Genomic DNA, 18,188 nt, shown 5'->3' with positions numbered 1-18,188 from the left:
GCCAAAAAAGAAAGCAAGGAAGCACAGCTCCCCGGCACCAGGCAAGAAGGGCCAAGGGTCATCGGGCAAGGGACTCACTTCGGGCCGCCTGGCCACTCCGGAGCCACACGTCCGTGCCTCCCCGGTCAGGGCCCGTAGCCCCTTAAAAGGTCCACTACCGATCCCAGGAGCAGCATGGGACCTAAACCCCTGACAGCACCAATGCCTTCACAAGCTCCCTCGGCGCCGAGAGAGCAAAGGCCTCTGCCCACACCCCTGACATAGCACGTGCCACAGGAAGCGGCAAGGCTCCCCACAAGGGCAACCCAGCCGCTCAGGCCACTCGGGGCAGTAGAGCGCTGCCGATCCCCCGAGACGAAGCAGCACTCTCCACCTCCATGCCGCAGATCGCTGGAGTCTCAGCACAGATCCTCTGGGCTCACCCTTGGTCACTGGCAGCACAATCACGGTCCCCGCCATCTCAACGCAGATTGCCTAGAGGGAGATGCTAGTCTCAGTACTACCCGCACCATTCGCCTTCCCGCCGGTTGTCCTCTTGGCGGAAGTCCTGGTCACCTAACCTGTGGGAGCACTCTCTGTCACGTCTCCGGTCCCCTTGCTTTGGGCACTGATCTGGGATGGCGACAGCAGACAGATTCAGGCATCGATGGCCCCACCGTGGTCACTGGAGGGGATTCCTCTGGCACGGAAGGGCAGTTCAGCCCCTCGCCTAGACTCCACCGGCACGAATGGGCACCCGAGGCTGTTCTGACATTGACGGTGCTGTCTTGGCAGCAAGGCACAGTGTTCTTACTAGATTACATGGGGAATGCCCCCTTCACACTGCTCATCGGCCGCCGCCTGGGAGCAACAGATGGTGGCACTGACAGCACCGGGCTTGGTGCATGAGGCACACCTGGACGTCGAGGCAGAGGAGACTGCACCTTTCCCTAAGCCTCCCTCCCCCACAGGGGAAGATGCCCCAGAGCCTCCCTCAGTGGTACAATCCCCATCTTTGTCCCCAGACAATTTGGCTGCGGGACCCTCAAGGGCCAGCCCACCAGACGATTGTAAAGAACACAAGGCTTTGCTTCGATGGGTGGCCAAGAACTTGAGCCTGTAGGTGGAGAAAATGGGTGAGCAGGCGGACACATTGTTGAATGTCCTGTCAGCCTCTACCCCTGCTCATGTCGCACTACCAGTGCATGATGGTGTCCTCAAAATTGCCAAGGCCCTCTGGCAAACTCCTTCATCCATCCCTCCCATCTCTAAATGGGCCAAAAAGAAATACTTTGTCCTGGCCAAAGGGTTTGAGTACCCTTACACCCACCCTCTGTGGCCAATGAAAAAGATAAAAAAGGGCATACCAGCTCGACTACCAAAAATAAGGAGGCCAAAAGATTGGACCTGTTTGGGAGAAAAATTTATTCAACTGCCAGCCTACAATTCTGGGTGGTGAACCATCAAAGCCTCCTAGGGACATACAATTTCAACTTCTGAGACCCCCTCCATAAGTTCAAGGAGTCCCTCCCACAAGGTTTGGCCCACGAATTCAGCACCCTAGTGGTGGCTCAGTGCTTTCTTCAAACGTCATGGGCCATGGCTGACTCGATGGCTAGGGTGATCACGTCGGCGGTGGTTATGAGGCGCAGCTCCCGGCTTCAGACCACCAGTCTCTCTCCCAAGAGATGCAGACCTCAATCCATGACTTCCCATATAATGGGATCAGTCTTTTTTCAGAGCAGATGGATGCGAGGCTGCATGGGTTAAAAAACACTCGGGCCACTCTTCACTCGTTGGACATGCATACACCGCAGTCTGTAAGAAAGCAGTTCTGGCCGCCCCCCGCCACCGAAGCCTTTGCAGCCTCATCCAGGGTCTACAAGGAGAAGGGGCAGGGATGTTACTTTCAACTGCCACTGCCCTTCCTCCTCCCGCTCACCTGTGCAGTCCGTCCTGTCATAAGAACATAAGAACAGCCATACTGGGTCAGACCAAAGGTCCATCAAGCTCATTATCCTGTCCTCTGGCAGTGGCTGATGGCAGGTGCCCCAAAGGAAATGAACAGACAGGTTATCATCAAGTGATCCATGCCCTGTCACCTAATCCCAGCTTCTGGCAAACTGAGGCTAGGGACACCATTCCTGCCCATCCTAGCTAATAGCCATTGGTGGACCTATCTTCCATGAATCTATCTAGCTCCCTTTTGAACCCCGTTTTAGTATTGGCCTTCACAACACCCTCTGGCAAGGAGTTCCAGAGGTTGACCGTATTGCATGAAAAAATACTTTCTTGTGTTTGTTTTAAACCTGTCGAAGCACCCCGGGGCCAGAAGTGCTCATTTTGAGGGTGCAGTCGAGAGCGATGCCCCAGTTACCTCCCAGGAGACACCCTATTCTTTCCTCAACCATCTTCGTCCCTACCGTTCGGCCTGGTCAGGGGTCAACTCAGACCGCTGGGTGCTGGAGATAGTGTCTCAAGGCTACACCATGTAGTTTTTGGCCACCCCACCCTCCCACTCTCTCTGTCTTCTGTCCCTCTTCATGGACCCTTCTCATGAGCAGCTCCTCATTCAAGAGGTCGAGAACCTCCTTCACTTGGGGGCGGTCGAGGAGGTCCCTTGGAACGTGACAGGAAAAGCTTTCTACTCACATTATTTCTGAATCCTGTAAAAAAAGGGGGCCTTAGACCCATTCTGGACCTGCAATGCCTCAACAAGTCTCTCAGGAAGTTGCAGTTTCTCATGGTCTCCCTGGCCTCCATCATCTCCTCCCTGTATCTGGGAGACCGGTACGCCCCCCTCAACTTGATGGACCTTATTTCCATATTCCAGGGTCATAGACATTTCCTCCGTTTCATAGTGGACGGAAGCCATTTCCAATTCATGGTGCTGCCCTTTGGCCTCTCATTGGCCCCTAGGGTCTTCATAAAATGTATGGTGCCAGTGACCACTTACCTGAGACATTGAGGGGTCCAGGTCTTCCCGTATCTTGACGACTGGCCCATCAAGGGCAGGTCTTGGGAACAGGTACAGAGGAGCCTCGATCTGGTGCGATCCACCTGTCGTGACCTGGGCCCGTTGATAAATGAGCAAAAATCCATCTTAAGGCCTGTCCAAAGAATGGGGTTCATTGGGGCGGTTCTCGACTCCATGTGAGCCAGAGCCTTCCTTTGGAAGGCTGATTTTCAGGCCCTATCGGACCTGATCTCCCATGTGAAGAACCACCCGCTCACCATGGCGCTCACCTGCCTGCTTTCTTGCCCCACTTGATGCGAAAGGTGGTGCAGGTCCTCATGGACAATACCACCACTATGTATTAATCAACAGGCAGGGCAGAGCCAGGTCATCAGCCCTTTCCCAAAAAGCTCTCAGCCTTTGGACTTGTGTGTGACATGCCATTCATCTGGTAGCCATGCACCTGCCTGGGACCAGGAATGTGTTAGCTGATCGCCTCAGCAGGATCTTCTTGTCTCACCATGAGTGGTCACTCCATCCAGAGGCAGTCAGTGTGATCCAAAAGTGGGGATTCCCCAGGTGGACCTGTTCGCATCCCACCAGAACTAGAAATGCTATGTGTTCTGTTCGCTCTGAGGGATGGACACGGGTCCCCTGTCAGACGCTTTCCTGCTCTCATGGTCAGGGGCCCTGATGTATGCCTTCCTGCCAGTGCTGTTGATCCACAGGATCCTCATGAAGATCAAACAGGGCGAAGGTTATCCTGATACCCCCCTAGTGGCCTCGTCAGCACTGGTTCGGCATGCTGCTGGACCTTTCGGTAGCCGCCCTTCTGCAGCTATCTCTCTGGCCAGACCTGCTGCACCCGAACCTGGTGGCGTTGTACTTGACAGCATGGTTACTGCATTGCTGAATGCGGAAGAGCGGGAATGCTTGGTCTGGGTTCAACAGGTCGTGTTGGGTAGGAGAAAGTCCTCCACCAGAGTGACTTACCTGGCCAAGTGGAAAATGTTCACGTGCTGGGCTTCGGAACGACGTATCCGGGCTGCACCTCAAGCTCCAGCGCTTGTCCCTGTCATTGATCAGGGTCCACCTGGCCACTATTTCGGCTTTCCACCCTCCATTCCAAGACAGTTCACGTCATGACTGCCCTGTTTTTGAAAGGTCTGGAGCCCCTCTACCCTCATGTCTGGGACCCTGTCCCTCCCTGGGACTTGAACCTCATGCTGTCAAGGCTCATGGGGCCTCCCTTTGAACCTCTAGCTTCCTGCTCTTTTCTTTTTCTCTCCTGGAAGGTTTTGTTCCTGGTTGTGGTAACATATGCTCGCAGGGTGTCTGAGATCAGGACACTTACTTCAGAACCACCCTATATGGTATCCTACAAGGATAAGGTCTAGCTGTGGCCGCACCCAGCATTCCTGCCTAAGGTAGTTTCCTAGCTTCATACTGGCCAGGACATATACTTACTTGTCGTCTTCCCAAAGCCTCATAAATTGGAAGAAGTTGCACGCCCTGGACGTCAGGAGGGAGCTGGCCTTCTTCATTGACAGGACAAAGCTGTTTCATAAGTCAACACAGCTGTTCATTGCAGTGGCAGACAGGCTGAAAGGTTACCCAGTGTCTGCTCAAAGGATTTCGTCCCGGATCACGGACTGCATCCACTACTGCTATGAGCTGGCAAAAGCACCTCCACCAGCATTAGTCACGGTGCACTCAACTAGAGCGCAAGCGTCATCAGCAGCCTTCCTGGCTCAGGTGCTGATCCAATAAATCTGTAGAGCCACTCCCTGGTCGTCTGTTCCCCATGTTTATGTCCCATTACGCACTTGCCCAGCAGGCCTGGGGTGATGCTGGCTTTGGCAGGGCAGTGCTGCATGCTGCAAGATCATGAACTCCAAGCCCACCTTCATTGATACTGCTTGTGAGTCACCTAGAATGGAATCGACATGAGCAAGCACTCAAAGAAGAAAAAGCGGTTACCTACCTTTTCTTAACTGTTGTTCTTAGAATCATAGAATAGCAGGGTTGGAAGGGACCTCAGGAGGTCATCGAGTCCAACCCCCTGCTCAAAGCAGGACCAATCCCCAACTAAATTATCCAAGCCAGGGCTTTATCAAGCCGGACCTTAAAAACTTCTGAGGAAGGAGATTCCACCACCTCCCTAGGTAACGCATTCCAGTGTTTCACCACCCTCCTAGTGAAAAAGTTTTTCCTAATATCCAACCTAAACCTCCCTCACTGCAAATTGAGACCATTACTCCTTGCTCTGTCATCAGCTACCACTGAGAACAGTCTAGATCCATCCTCTTTGGAACCCCCTTTCAGGTAGTTGAAAGCAGCTATCAAATCCCCCCCTCATTCTTCTCTTCCACAGACAATCCCAGTTCCCTCAGCCTCTCCTTATACGTCATGTGTTCCAAACCCCTAATCATTTTTGTTGCCCTCCGCTGGACGTTTTCCAATTTTTCCACATCCTTCTTGTAGTGTGGGGCCCAAAACTGGACACAGTACTCCAGATGAGGCCTCACCAATGTCGAATAGAGGGGAACGATCATGTCCCTTGATCTGCTGGCAATGCCCCTACTTATACATCCCAAAATGCCATTGGCCTTCTTGGCAACAAGGGCACACTGTTGACTCATATCCAGCTTCTCGTCCACTGTCACCCGTAGGTGCTTCTCTGCAGAACTGCTGCCGAGCCATTCGGTCCCTAGTCTGTAGCGGTGCATGGGGTTCTTCCGTCCTAAGTGCAGGACTCTGCACTTGTCCTTGTTGAACCTCATCAGATTTCTTTTGGCCCAATCCTCTAATTTGTCTAGGGCCCTCTGTATCCTATCCCTACCCTCCAGCATATCTATCTCTCCTCCCAGTTAGTGTCACCTGCAAACTTGCTGAGGGTGCAATCCACACCATCCTCCAGATCGTTTATGAAGATATTGAACAAAACCGGCCCGAGGACCAACCCTTGGGGCACTCCACTTGATACTGGCTGCCAACTTGACATGGAGCCATTGATCACTACCCGTTGAGCCCGACAATCTAGCCAGCTTTCTATCCACCTTATAGTCCATTCATCCAGCCCATACTTCTTTAACTTGCTGGCAAGAATACTGTGGGAGACCATGTCAGAAGCTTTGCTAAAGTCAAGGAACAACACGTCCACCGCTTTCCCTTCATCCACAGAGCCAGTTATATCGTCATAGAAGGCAATTAGATTAGTCAGGCATGACTTGCCCTCGGTGAATCCATGCTGACTGTTCCTGATCACTTTCCTCTCCTCTAAGTGCATCAGAATTGATTCCTGCTCCATGATTTTTCCAGGGACTGAGGTGAGGCTGACTGGTCTGTAGTTCCCAGGATCATCCTCCTTCCCTTTTTTAAAGATGGGCACTACATTAGCCTTTTTCCCCCAATCGCCATGAGTTTTCAAAGATAATGGCCAATGGCTCTACAATCACATCCGCCAACTTCTTTAGCACTCTCGGATGCAGCGCATCCGGCCCCATGAACTTACGTTCATCCAGCTTTTCTAAATGGTCCCGAACCACTTCTTTCTCCACAGAGGGCTGGTCACCTCCTCCCCATTCTGTGCTGCCCAGTGCAGTAGTCTGGGAGCTGACTTCTTCAAGATGTGTAGCTCATGTCCATTACATTACCCGTCATCCTGCCCCTCTGTCAGAGTTGCTGGCAAGAAGGAACTGAGAGGGTGTAGGGCCAGTGGCTACTGATATACTGGTGCATGAGCGCAGCACTCAAGGGGGTACTGCTGCCAACCCTACAGATACCGCTAAGGCAAAAATCTCCGATGACTGAACATGTGGGCGCGCACACACCTAGAATGGTCATATGCAACACATCTCGAAGAACAACAGTTAGTAAAAGGTAGATGACTGTTTTTTGTGCCCATGTTCTTCCCTTTGCATTTGACCATTTCTCTTCAGAGATGATCCTTTTTGTGCAGTATTTATGGCTCCTCTTCCCACAGTACAGAACTGTAACCAGTTGATCCTTCAGCATTGTGGAAAATATTGCAGTTCTGGTTGAGAAAACAGCATGCTAGTTTTAAGGCCAATAGGTTCACCACTAAATCTTGTAGGGCTGCCCTTGTTTTAAATAGTGGTTAAACAAAAATCTGTTGTTAGATGACAAGCATTCAGTGAGTGTTTTGCAAACCCACAGAGTCAGTATATTCAGAATTCTCCCAGTTTGAGGGAGATGTCCACTTCCATCCATACAATATAGTGTGACATTCAGTAAAAGTGACTGTAATGATCAATAGTCAAAGTTTGTTACTGGTTTTCCAGAAATCACATTCACTATTTTTATTTTTCCCTTCCTTATTATCACTGCACAATTTCTTCAATTCAGCCATGGACACAGAGCAGACAGGTAAAGGGTATATCAGATACATGTTGCTGCTGTGTGTATGTAATGCTTTTGCATGATTGTACTATATGTGGCTAATGAGTATGTGTGCTGTAATAACCCCATTTAGGCATTCAGCTTTTACACTTTGGGAATAAAAATTTGGAGTCTTTGTATAGCAACTTATAATTAACAGGGATTCCTCCAGGAGAAAATGCTTTGTTCACACAACACTTTGTCATGGTGAAGTTGGTCTATTCTACGTTGCGTAATGTTAACACAACTGCCACAAACACACTTTATTTAAAATTACATTTTAGTAGGTTATGTATGGCCAAAGTTGTTTGTTTTTGCCAATGTTTCATTGTCCCAGCAGGGATAATTCCAAAGTGAAATAAATGACCTAAACTTTTCTTTTGTTCCCAGCATTCTTTCCTAAATTAGTACTGCATTACTTTTTAAAGATATATCTTTTCCTCTTATTTTACACATTGAAATAATTTTGAAGCATTTTGCTAACTGAGGAAGTCATTTTCTTTGACAGTCTTGCTGTCTATTTCTTGAATTTTTGAAACAGAAATTTTGCTAGTCGCATCCTGCTGCTTTTTGTTGGCAAGATACACAGCTGGCGTTCATTACATTGATTGCTTAACACGCTTCTCAATGTTGCATCAGTTTTTGTGGAAATGGCACCAAGAACTGAGACTTGCCATCTTAGGATAGTTTAAGTGGAGCGAAGGGGAGATTGTTTTTACACCTTTGCAATCAAAATGCAAAAATCCTTTGAAGAGGAAAATGGGCCTAATCTTCTATCATTTTGCATCTGTTCAATAATATTTGTGTTTTCAAAATTTCTCACTAATATGTCTATCTGCTTACATGGCCCTCATTGCCATAGTTTGGGCCCCTCTGAGTCTTCAATGGATTTTATCTCCTCAACACCACTGTGAAATAGGAAAGAAGTATTGTCCCCATTTTATATATGAAGGAATGAGGCACATGGTTAGTTAAGTGACTTGCCTAATGCCACATGGAAAGTCTATCTGAACCAGGAACTAAACACAGATCTCCTAAATCCCAGTCCAGTGACCAGTCTGCTACCAGATCATGTCGCCCAATAATTCACATTGTCTATTTACATTTGTTTTTATGGAGGTAAGAAAGGAATCTTGTGTCATGTACGGGACGAGATTTGGAATTTTTCAGGAATATAACAAGAAGTTGCTGCAATATGTGGGGAGGATTCTCTTGGTATCTTGCCAGAAACACCCTATGTCTAGATGGGGGTTTAACGATGGCATGCACTAATAGGAATGGGTTATAAAGCTTAAACTTTTATGATTTTGTGCATGAAGCATGAACCTTTTTTTCCATATTCTTCCAGAAATAAATATATTTATTCCCCTCTCTGGTGCTCAGATAGTTTTATTACCACAAGGAGAGGTACATGTCAGTGTAAGAAGGCCTTGGTTCAGGAAAGCATCCTTATTCAGGAAAAAACTAAAGCACGTGCTAAGCTTCAAGTACATGCTTTAAGAACCTTCCTGAACCGGGGGGCCTAGGTGGGTGGATAATGGAGAGATGGCAGTCACTCCACAGCAAAGGGTAACTGAATTTCCATTATAAGCCCAAGCTTGGTCCTCCACTGATGTCAACAAAAAAACCTGTCATACACCCATGTACTGTATATAAATTGCACCAAAAAAACAAGTCTTATCTAAATTGTATTAAAAGCTCTTAATTGTTGAATTCACTCTCATCTTATGTGAAGAGGTATTGATGATTTGCCTCTGCTTTGGATAAATAATACTTGTACCAGAAATATTAATAAATGGTGGTAGTTCTATTGATGTGGAGTACAGGATGGAAACCATTATCATCCATCCCAGAGTGGAATGTGAACAGGATATAATGCTTTGGGGTTTAACAGGAGACAGAGAGACTTACTAGATTTAGCTAATGAACACAATTTTCTCCCTCCCTGAGGTTATTTGGGGGAAATTGATGTCTCTTTTAGAAGCAATTACATATTTCATTTTTTACAGGTTTAGTGTTAAAATTATGCCACCCTTTCTGCAGTATTTCTAGTGTGCATCAGTGGGTTTTTGGTTTGTCACATTTTTTTTCTTCAGCGGCTGTGTGCGCAGCACACTTTCCAATGGTGAGGAGACATTGCCATAGGTTACAAATACAAGAAAGCAAATTACTACTAATATTGTAAATAGTAGTGAGAAAAGTGATCTTTAGAGAATAAAAAGTTAGTGTTCCAATAGAAATATAATATATAATATAATATATTAATAAAGTGCTGTGTGGAGGGCAGGGGAGCTGCAGCAGCAGTGATCCCAAGGTATTACCCTAAGGAATCTGCTGTGACTGTCTCTTTCAATGAAATTTGGAAGTATAAAGTAGATTTGTCCGATCCCAATAATGTCCACTTAAAAACAAAGGGTAAAACTTTCAAAAGTTCTTAAGTGATTTAAGAGCTTAAGTCCCATTGACTTTCAATGAGATTTAAGCTCCTCATTCACACAGGTGCATTTTGAAAATTTTACCCAAAGTGATTTCTAGGAGCACTGGGTTGTCTGGAAAATGCCAACCTTTGATTGCAATCTGTTTTAGGGGAAAATCTTCCCCAAAACATTGTCCACATTGTAGCCATCAAAATAATTTCTCTTGCATCTTTTCTCCAGAACGGATGGGCGCCGCTGGTCCCTGGCCTCTCTTCCTTCATCTGGATATGGAACAAACACTCCCAGTTCAACAGTTTCAGTAAGCGGCAAAGACTTTTTCAGATAATTCTGTGTGTTTAAATACACCCTAACCCATCAACTTTTAAATCCTTGCTAAATGTTCAATATTTTTTCATTGTTTTGTCAACCTTTTATTTAATATGCTATTTGCTTTAAAAATTATTTTAATTATCAGTTGTGCTGCTTTTTCTCCATTTCCCAGCTCTTACCATTTACTCTTTGCCTTCAGTATTAGTGCTAGTCCCTATGCCGCCACTTCGCTGCACAGCAGAGGGGAACATTGTATCGGGAGTGTCAGCACTTTGAGATGGAATGCTTAATCATTAGCAAGCTCTCAGCTACTTTTAAACCAGATGTGAAATTCTTGTCCACTTTTGAACTTTAGTCACCAATGGGTAGAAGAGCTCTCTATCTACTAACATGCTGTCTGGGAGGAAAGGTGATAATATACACGTTATTCAACTTGATAATAGTTTGATTTTCTGAGTGCAGCTGTTCCTTCATTATACATTTGCCTTATACACATGACTGAAAGAGTCTAGACTTTTACAACTTACCTGACTACAGTATCACCAGAAGCCTAATATGCCATTATCAGAAATCGAAAGAGACCTGTGTTCATTGTTCCTTAATGTTGCAGTCTGACATGTCCCATTGTGCATCATACTCTTCATTGTGTATTAACAGTAAATTATATTTGAAGTTGCACAGAAAATTCAATTAAAAGAACACTATTAATGTTGAAAAATCAAGCACTCAAAAGTTAGGAAATGCCAGAATAAAATTGGCCCTTGTAAACTTAATTTGTCCCTCTTGTGTATGTGCATTATGATAGTCTTTAATTACATGATCACGTTCTATTTTTTTCCACAGTACCCCTGCCCTATTCAGTGCAAAGGATGGACTGTGCTCACTTAATGAGCAATTACTCAGTGTTTTGTTTTATCTTTATTAAGCAAAATGTGGCCTGAGGCCTTATTTACTGCTTACTATTCAAACCCTGCTCTGAAGACAGAATTGTTAATTTCCTCATGGGCTTTTCTATGGCACTCATCAAAATAGTGTCTGAGTGCTTCACAAACATTAATTAATTAATTTTCACAACACTTGTCTGAGGCAAGAGGGTATTCTTATCTGCATTTTTCAGATGGGGAACAGACAGGGAGATTAAGGTAAAAAATGCCTACTAATCTTCACTAATCCCCTTCACATAACACAAGAACCTGGGTCATCCAATGAAGTTAATAGCCAGCAAGTTTTCAGCAAACAAAAGGAAGTACTACTTCACGTAACACACAGTGAACCTGTGGAACTTGTTGCCTTAGGATATTTTGAAGACCAGAAATACAACTGGGTTCAAAAAAGAATTAGATCAATTCATGGAGAATAGGTTCATCAATGACTATTAGCCAACATGGTCAGGTGCAACCCCATGGACTAGGTGACCGTAAACTTCTAACTGCCAGAAACTGTGCTACAGGGGATGGATCACTCAAAATTGCCCTGTTCTGTTCATTCTCTCTGAAGCATCTGGCACCGGCCACTATCAGAATCAGGATACTAGGTTCGATGGGCCATTGGTCTGACCCATCATGGCTGCTGCTGTGTTCTTAATTTTGGAAGCCCAATTTGAGATGACTAGGACCTGATTTTTTCAGAATGCTTAGCATTTTATATGTTCAAAAAACAGCTCCCACTGATGTTATTTGCAGCTGTGAATTTTTCACACTTCTGTAAATCAGACTCCAGGATCTCAAGTCAAGCGTGCAGAAAATGAGGTACACGTGATTAGTGACCATCTGTGAAACGTTTGGTTTAAGTGACTTGCTAGCATCGCACAGGAACTCTGTAGCAGAAAGAGAGAAAATTCAGTTATCCAGGGCAGCATACAACTGCTTTAACCACAGATCATCCTTTCTCTTACTGTAATCCATCCCCCTCATTCACCTTCCAACTTCTGTAACAAATGAAGCAGGGGTCCTGTAGACAACAGCCCCCTTTACTAAATAACCTTGAGTCATCACCAGAGCAGGTCCATCCTGTGAACTGAATGAGGCAGGGGTCTTGTGGCAAGAGCCTGTATGATCATATAATGAAAGACTGTATCATAATGCATATGCGCAAGGGGTATGAATTAAGGTAACATAAGCACCTTGATTCTCATATTTCCTCGCACTTGAGTGCTTATCTTTGTAACCTTAATGATGATCTTTTAACATAGGTTTTGTGTGTGTAATTTCTGAAGTTGTTTTTTTTTTTTAAAAAGAAAACTGAAAAAACAAATTATATGACATGGTTATCACATTGTCACCCAATGGTTCATCAGCAGATTTGGAACCTTCAGATCCACCTCACTGATCTGCCACTTGAGCAAAGGAAGTAACTGACAGCAATAGTAGGTTATCATCCTTTATGTGCACCATCATTAGAGGAGAGGGTGAGACACAAGCTTTTCCAGTGAGTTTCACAAATATTTGATGACTGCAGAGTAATTGGTGAGGCTCAGGAATCTTGGGTTCCATTCCAGGCACTGGAGGGGAGTGTGCTTTAAGGGACAGACCCTTCTGCCCCGTTTCCTGCAACCTGTCCCTCTCCCACTCCTGGCTCTTTGTCCCATTCCCATTCTCCTCACCTACCAAATCCCAGTGTCTGTCTCTTAGGCTTCTAATCCCAGTCCTAGTCTCTGCTTTCGGTCTCACTGTGTGCTATCCCAACCACTCTGTATCTTCCCTTCCCCATTCCCAGTCCCAATCTCCTCACCTAGCCAAATCCCAATTCCCCCATCCCATTCCAACTGTTTGTCCCCAGCCTCCTTGACTGTCCAGTCCCAGTTGTCCTCTCCTGGCTCCTCATCCAATCCTTCTCTTCCCTCCTCCTCCACCGGTTTCCAGTCTCTCTCTCTAGGCTCCTCATACAGCCTCATTTCCCCGCTCACACATCCCATCCCCAGCTCCTCATCTCAGTCTCCCCCTCTTTGATTCTCATTCCCAGTCTCCCCTAACTCCCAGTTTCTCCCTATCCCCCCACTCCAATCCTAGTTTCACACGATTCCTTTTCACATTCCACTCCTTTCTCCCGTGTTGTCTGGCTTTTATCCCTTCTGCGTTCAAAATCTGGCAGCTTCATTCTTCATGCTATCTGGGCAGCAGGGTGGGGCCTGGCTCCTTGCTCTTAGTTCCAGTGCCCAACCCCATCCCAGCTCAGACCGGCCATTATTAGGAAAATCTGGCTTTCGCCCTGTAATGCTGGGCTGGAGCATGCTCTGTTGTTCGGAGAAAATGGTGCGTGCAGCATCCAGTCACAAGTAGGAATCGGGAAGGGAAGGGCACTCGGAGGTGTGAGAGGCTCAAGCATACTCAATGAGGACCGAATCTTTGGAGATTTAACTATCATCAAAGTGGTCTCTGCTGAGCAGGAGTGAAGTGTGATTGTTCAAAGGTTTATAACTTTGCCAAATTTGGGGCACATTTTCACAGGCCCAGCAAAAAGCGCATTGCTGATGCAAAGTCCACCCACTGCCAAATTTCAAGTCCTTGTTCTGAAGTATGGGGGCACTAGAGCTGTTCAAAGGAAGGGCCTGAGGAATCTTTTAACATGGGCAAAAGCCTCGGGAGGGAGGTGAGCTTCAGAGCCTGAGCTCCAACCCAAACCACAACTTCAAAGCACTGTCTACACAGCTATGTTTGGAGCGTTAACCTGAGCCCCACTACTCCAAATCTGTTGACCAGGGCTGGAAAGCTCACTCCCCTGGGCTGTGTAGACATATCCTAAGAATTCAAGTGGCTTGAAAGGATACAGTGAGTTAGTGGTGCAGGTGAGACTAGAATCTCGGAATACCAAGCTCCTGACTGGTGTGTTCAGTCCATTGTATTATATTGCCTCTTAAAACAAGAGAAACCAGTTTGTTAGCCCCTCCTGTCGGGCCTACCATTAGTGAGTGAAATACTGGAATGCCTGGAACCAATTAAGAGTCTGCATTCTGGTGGCCTGAATTACTGTGTGGTATGCCCATTTCTCTAGTGAGAGTCAACCCGTGGTGGTCTTGGTCAATGGACAGCAACTCTGCCAGCTGAACTGACACTTAGCTGTACTGAACTTAGTAAAAGTTGCATCTCAATCTCTCTCGCTCGCTTGCTCTACATTTTTCAACTTCTGTATTTCTGGTGCCACAAAGTCCATTTTTCAGCAAAATACCTGCTGCCTTTTTAAATTTCAGATACTGTATGAAGACAGTATGCTTCTCATTGTGCAAGCACTGAGAATGCTGTGCCTGACTGACGTGGGTGCAGACTTTCAGATATGTGAACCTAGAGAAATTAATTGAACAGGCTAATGTCCAATTATTTCCTTCAATATCTAATTTGCTGTTTATTTACTAGGCTCTGAGTTAATTTAAAAGCTACAGTAAGATTAGCTGCAAGTTTTTGCTTGCAATAAGCTGGCTAATTCTCTGGCTGTAACTGAGACACCACAGGGATGTTTGCATTGCTCTACCGCTAATATCGAATTCTGTGACTTCATCAAAATCAATAATACAGCTGTGTTCATGCTTCGTTAGTACATGGATGTATTCCTTGAAGGCTTTTGAGAGCTAAAGAAGCCTTTGGCTAAAGAAAGCACATCTCCTAATACTTGGCACAGGATTTCCTTAAATATTCCCTGGAGTTCCAGCACTGTATAGTCTGATATCTCTTGAGGAGACAAAGTGGAAGGAGGGTTTTAGTCAGACATCGTGAGAAGAATATTTTTAAATTTTCTCTGTTTCCTGAGTGATTGTGTTGCTGGCAGGCATACATTTTCAGTGCTTGAAATGCCAGTAACCATCATGTCTTTTTTCTGGGTGTACGGATTGTGACACTATTATTTTCTAAATCTGCAACGCGTTTGACAGATATGTTAGCTTCTCTTATATGCTGACTCTATTTTCATTTCTTCTGGATCAAAGACATATGTAATATCAGAGCCACTTAGGAACCCTGATATTACTACACTTCTTTAGTTTATTGTTTCTCTAAGCTTTCTGTCCTATAAAACAGCATATTATCCAATCTATGGGCACGTACTTCCCTTGGAAAGCATCACTGTTTTTCCATTCCTTTCCACCTCAAGATGCTCAGAGAACTCTCTCTCCTTGTACTGCACACATAAGGCAGTATACAACAGGGTGACTAAAGTGGGCTTGAAGGCCAAATGTGTCCCACAAACTCGTATAATACAGGGGAAGGTTCTTTGCTACTCAGCATAAGGTGGACATGACAGTGTTTGGGGGCCTAATAGACTTCCTGATTCTCAGTCCTGGCCCAAGCACAGATTAAACCAAACTGGGAGCTGCTCAAATTTGTGCCAGCTGGCTTTGATCACCTTAGGGACTATGTGATTGCTGGAGTGCACCATGCTTCAGCTGCTCCTGTTCCCTCCGAAATGCTTCCTGCACTGCACCAACGGCTGTAGGGAAGGAGGCATAGGAGATAGCACCACCTGCTCTGGTCTTGCATGGGGCTTCCTCCGTACCTGGTGACTTACAGGTGGTTTCTGCTTTCTGTGAACCTCTTGAGGTGTGAAAGGGAGTGGATCAGGACAGAGAATCTGCCCCATAAACGTTAGCGGCACTCATTTTTTGTGTGAAGTTGTAGCCTGTTGCATATATGATTATAGGTCCCAGCATACAATCCCCCACCTTGATCTAGGTAGCTAGACTCGGATAACGCATAATATACTAGGGTTCTCCACAGGTCAACCTCTGCATCAGAGGTAGGCAGCTGCAGCACACTTCTTGTTTTTTCCTGCAATTTAGGTGCGGTTCTTAGGCTCCTGGTAAGTTTGGATGCATCTGGTCTAAACAATTTAAAAAACAATAACACTGTAGGCTAGCAGCACTGAAAGAGTGCTGTTTTTTCCCAGTTAATTCAGACTAACCTGAGACATTATTATCGGCACTTGGCTTTAACTTCTAAGCCACACTAGGTAACTTTCTTTTCTAAAGCTCATCAATGTCTTCAACAGCAAATAACTCTAGAAACTCTGTTTTTAATCTTTTCTGAAGATTCTAGCCAAACTTTAAACACCATCCATGTTTTTGCCAAAAGTATGTTCCAGTTAATTTCCATTTAACTCCCATTGTCTCTGGATGCAGGAGTTAAAAGTTCTTACTCAGGACATCAATGCATTACGCCACTGTACACACATCATAAGCATAGCAGATCATTTAAAACTGAATAAAGTGTTCCCCACTTTGTAACAGCCAAACAAGGGAAACCCTGTTCATTACACATACCTGCAAAAGAGAGACAAGTGGGTGAGGTAATACCTATTATTGGACCAACTTCTGTCAGTGAGGCACAAAACAGAGCTTTCACTAACAGAAGTTGGTCCAATTAAAGATATTACCTCACCCACCTTGTCTCTCTGATATCTTGGGACCAACGTGGCAACAACAACACCGCATACAACACACCTGCAAAGTCAACTGTCCTGATCTTATTACTGCCTGCTCAACTAGAAGAAGCCTGATGGGTAGAACAAGGGAGAAATGAAATGCAGAGCAATTACAATAATAAACTTTAAAGAAAGCCAATTAAGAGTGTTAATTTTCATGTACTACACACCTCCATAGCATTACTGCATGCTAATGAAATTCTTGAGATGAGGGAGCATGAAGGGAAGGGAAAGATAAGTTGTTCAACATTCCAGGAACCTCTTTGTCCTTCCCAAAGCTGATCCCTTCCATTTCTCCCACTAGCAAGTTACCTTCAAGATCAGATTGAATGGTTCGAGGAGTTGTGGGAATCTATAATCTCTTAGGCATCCCCAAAAGCTGTCCAGATCTAACAGCCTTAGAGTTCTATATACCTTTAGTGTCAAGCTAACCTAGTCATGAAAATAAAGAGAGGCACCTGTTCTGGTGAACAGCTTTTCTTTTCTGTCGGAGTATTTGGTGTTTGGCAGAATCCGTTCCTGTTCCATTCATGAGCTGTCCCCTATGCATGCGTTTAGTGTATTTCTTTTCTATATTTTTCTGTACTCAGTCATCATGCTCATCCCAGGAGAAGCTGCACCAGCTGCCCTTTCAGCCAACGGCCGATGAACTTCATTTCCTGACCAAGCATTTCAGCACTGAGAACATCACTGATGAGGAAGGACGTCATTCTCCAGCCATGCGGCCGCGATCTCGCAGTCTCAGGTGAGCTTTACATCCTACTCCTTGAATCTGAGACGTTGTTATGCATTGCCTTTCTGATATGTGTTTTCAATTGTAAGAGTAGTAATATGGAATTAGTGTTTTCTGCTGATTTTATAGTTATTTTAACCAACACCACCTCAGCCGCGCACACTCAAAAATGGATACAATTATTTTCTTGAGATTTGACATTCAGGACTTAAAGTGGATAAGTATTTTGTTTGTCTATTTGTACCATTATACTCTAAGACGATAATCCACAAGTGTCCCACTTTAAATTTCCAATTTCGCTACTACTTGTGTGAATTTTGTTCCCAAGTGTTTCTCCTGTTACTGAATTTTGCTCCCTTGACTGTAGGAAACTGTTGCATTGTTGGAAAAGGTTGTCAGCACCAAGTCAACTTGAATGGATGTGAAAACTGTTAGTGTTGATGAAACAAAACACATTTAGTACCATTTCAGAAAGTCTGAAAGAACACTTCTCTAACAGTGCTGGGAAATTTGTAGACAAGAAGTTAAAGCCATTTTTGCTATTGGTTGAGGGAACCTTGCTTAAAAATAGTAGTCAGCAATAGGGCTGTTTCCTAGTGCAGATGACATTTAGATGCAGACAAGCAGGGGCAGTTGGAATTTGACCCTTTCCTTACTGAACTCCACAACACTTTAGTGTCAGGGCAGAAGTATTAAGTAACTGCCATGCATTTATGTGTTGGGCTGGATTCATTAAAGCTAGCACAGAGATGTGTAAATTACACAGCAGGGCCCTCTGTACCACAAAAAGCACTCGAAGAAGGACATTTTTCTGCTGCTGCGTCCCTTTGTGATTCTCACCAGAGGATGGAGGAACAGCTTGAATTTTCACATAGGATCCATAGGAGCTCTGCCAGATGGAGACACTGAATCAGTGCACTCAGCCAGGGACCTGTGCTGGACCTTACGTTTTCAGAAATCAGAGTAG

General features: G+C 45.4%; 1 protein-coding gene across 12 annotated transcripts in view; it reads left to right on the top strand.

Annotated features, from left to right (window-relative positions):
• Positions 1-18,188, top strand: part of MAST2 (microtubule associated serine/threonine kinase 2) — a 391,471-nt gene that overhangs the window by 304,323 nt on the left and 68,960 nt on the right. For 10 of the 12 annotated variants that reach the window (XM_048862154.2, XM_048862150.2, XM_048862147.2 and 7 more), the window contains 3 exons: positions 7,304-7,324; positions 9,994-10,072; positions 17,079-17,233. In XM_048862154.2, the coding sequence (XP_048718111.2) occupies positions 7,304-7,324; positions 9,994-10,072; positions 17,079-17,233 (255 nt within the window). The remainder of the gene's footprint in view (positions 1-7,303; positions 7,325-9,993; positions 10,073-17,078; positions 17,234-18,188) is intronic. The other 2 variants (XM_048862155.2, XM_075131874.1) reach the window with 1 other exon arrangement.

Source organism: Caretta caretta, chromosome 8, assembly GCF_965140235.1.
Source record: "Caretta caretta isolate rCarCar2 chromosome 8, rCarCar1.hap1, whole genome shotgun sequence".
NCBI lineage: Eukaryota > Metazoa > Chordata > Testudines > Cheloniidae > Caretta > Caretta caretta.
The sequence above is the reverse complement of the archived record's forward strand: the minus strand, read 5'-3'. Positions and strand labels throughout refer to the sequence as shown.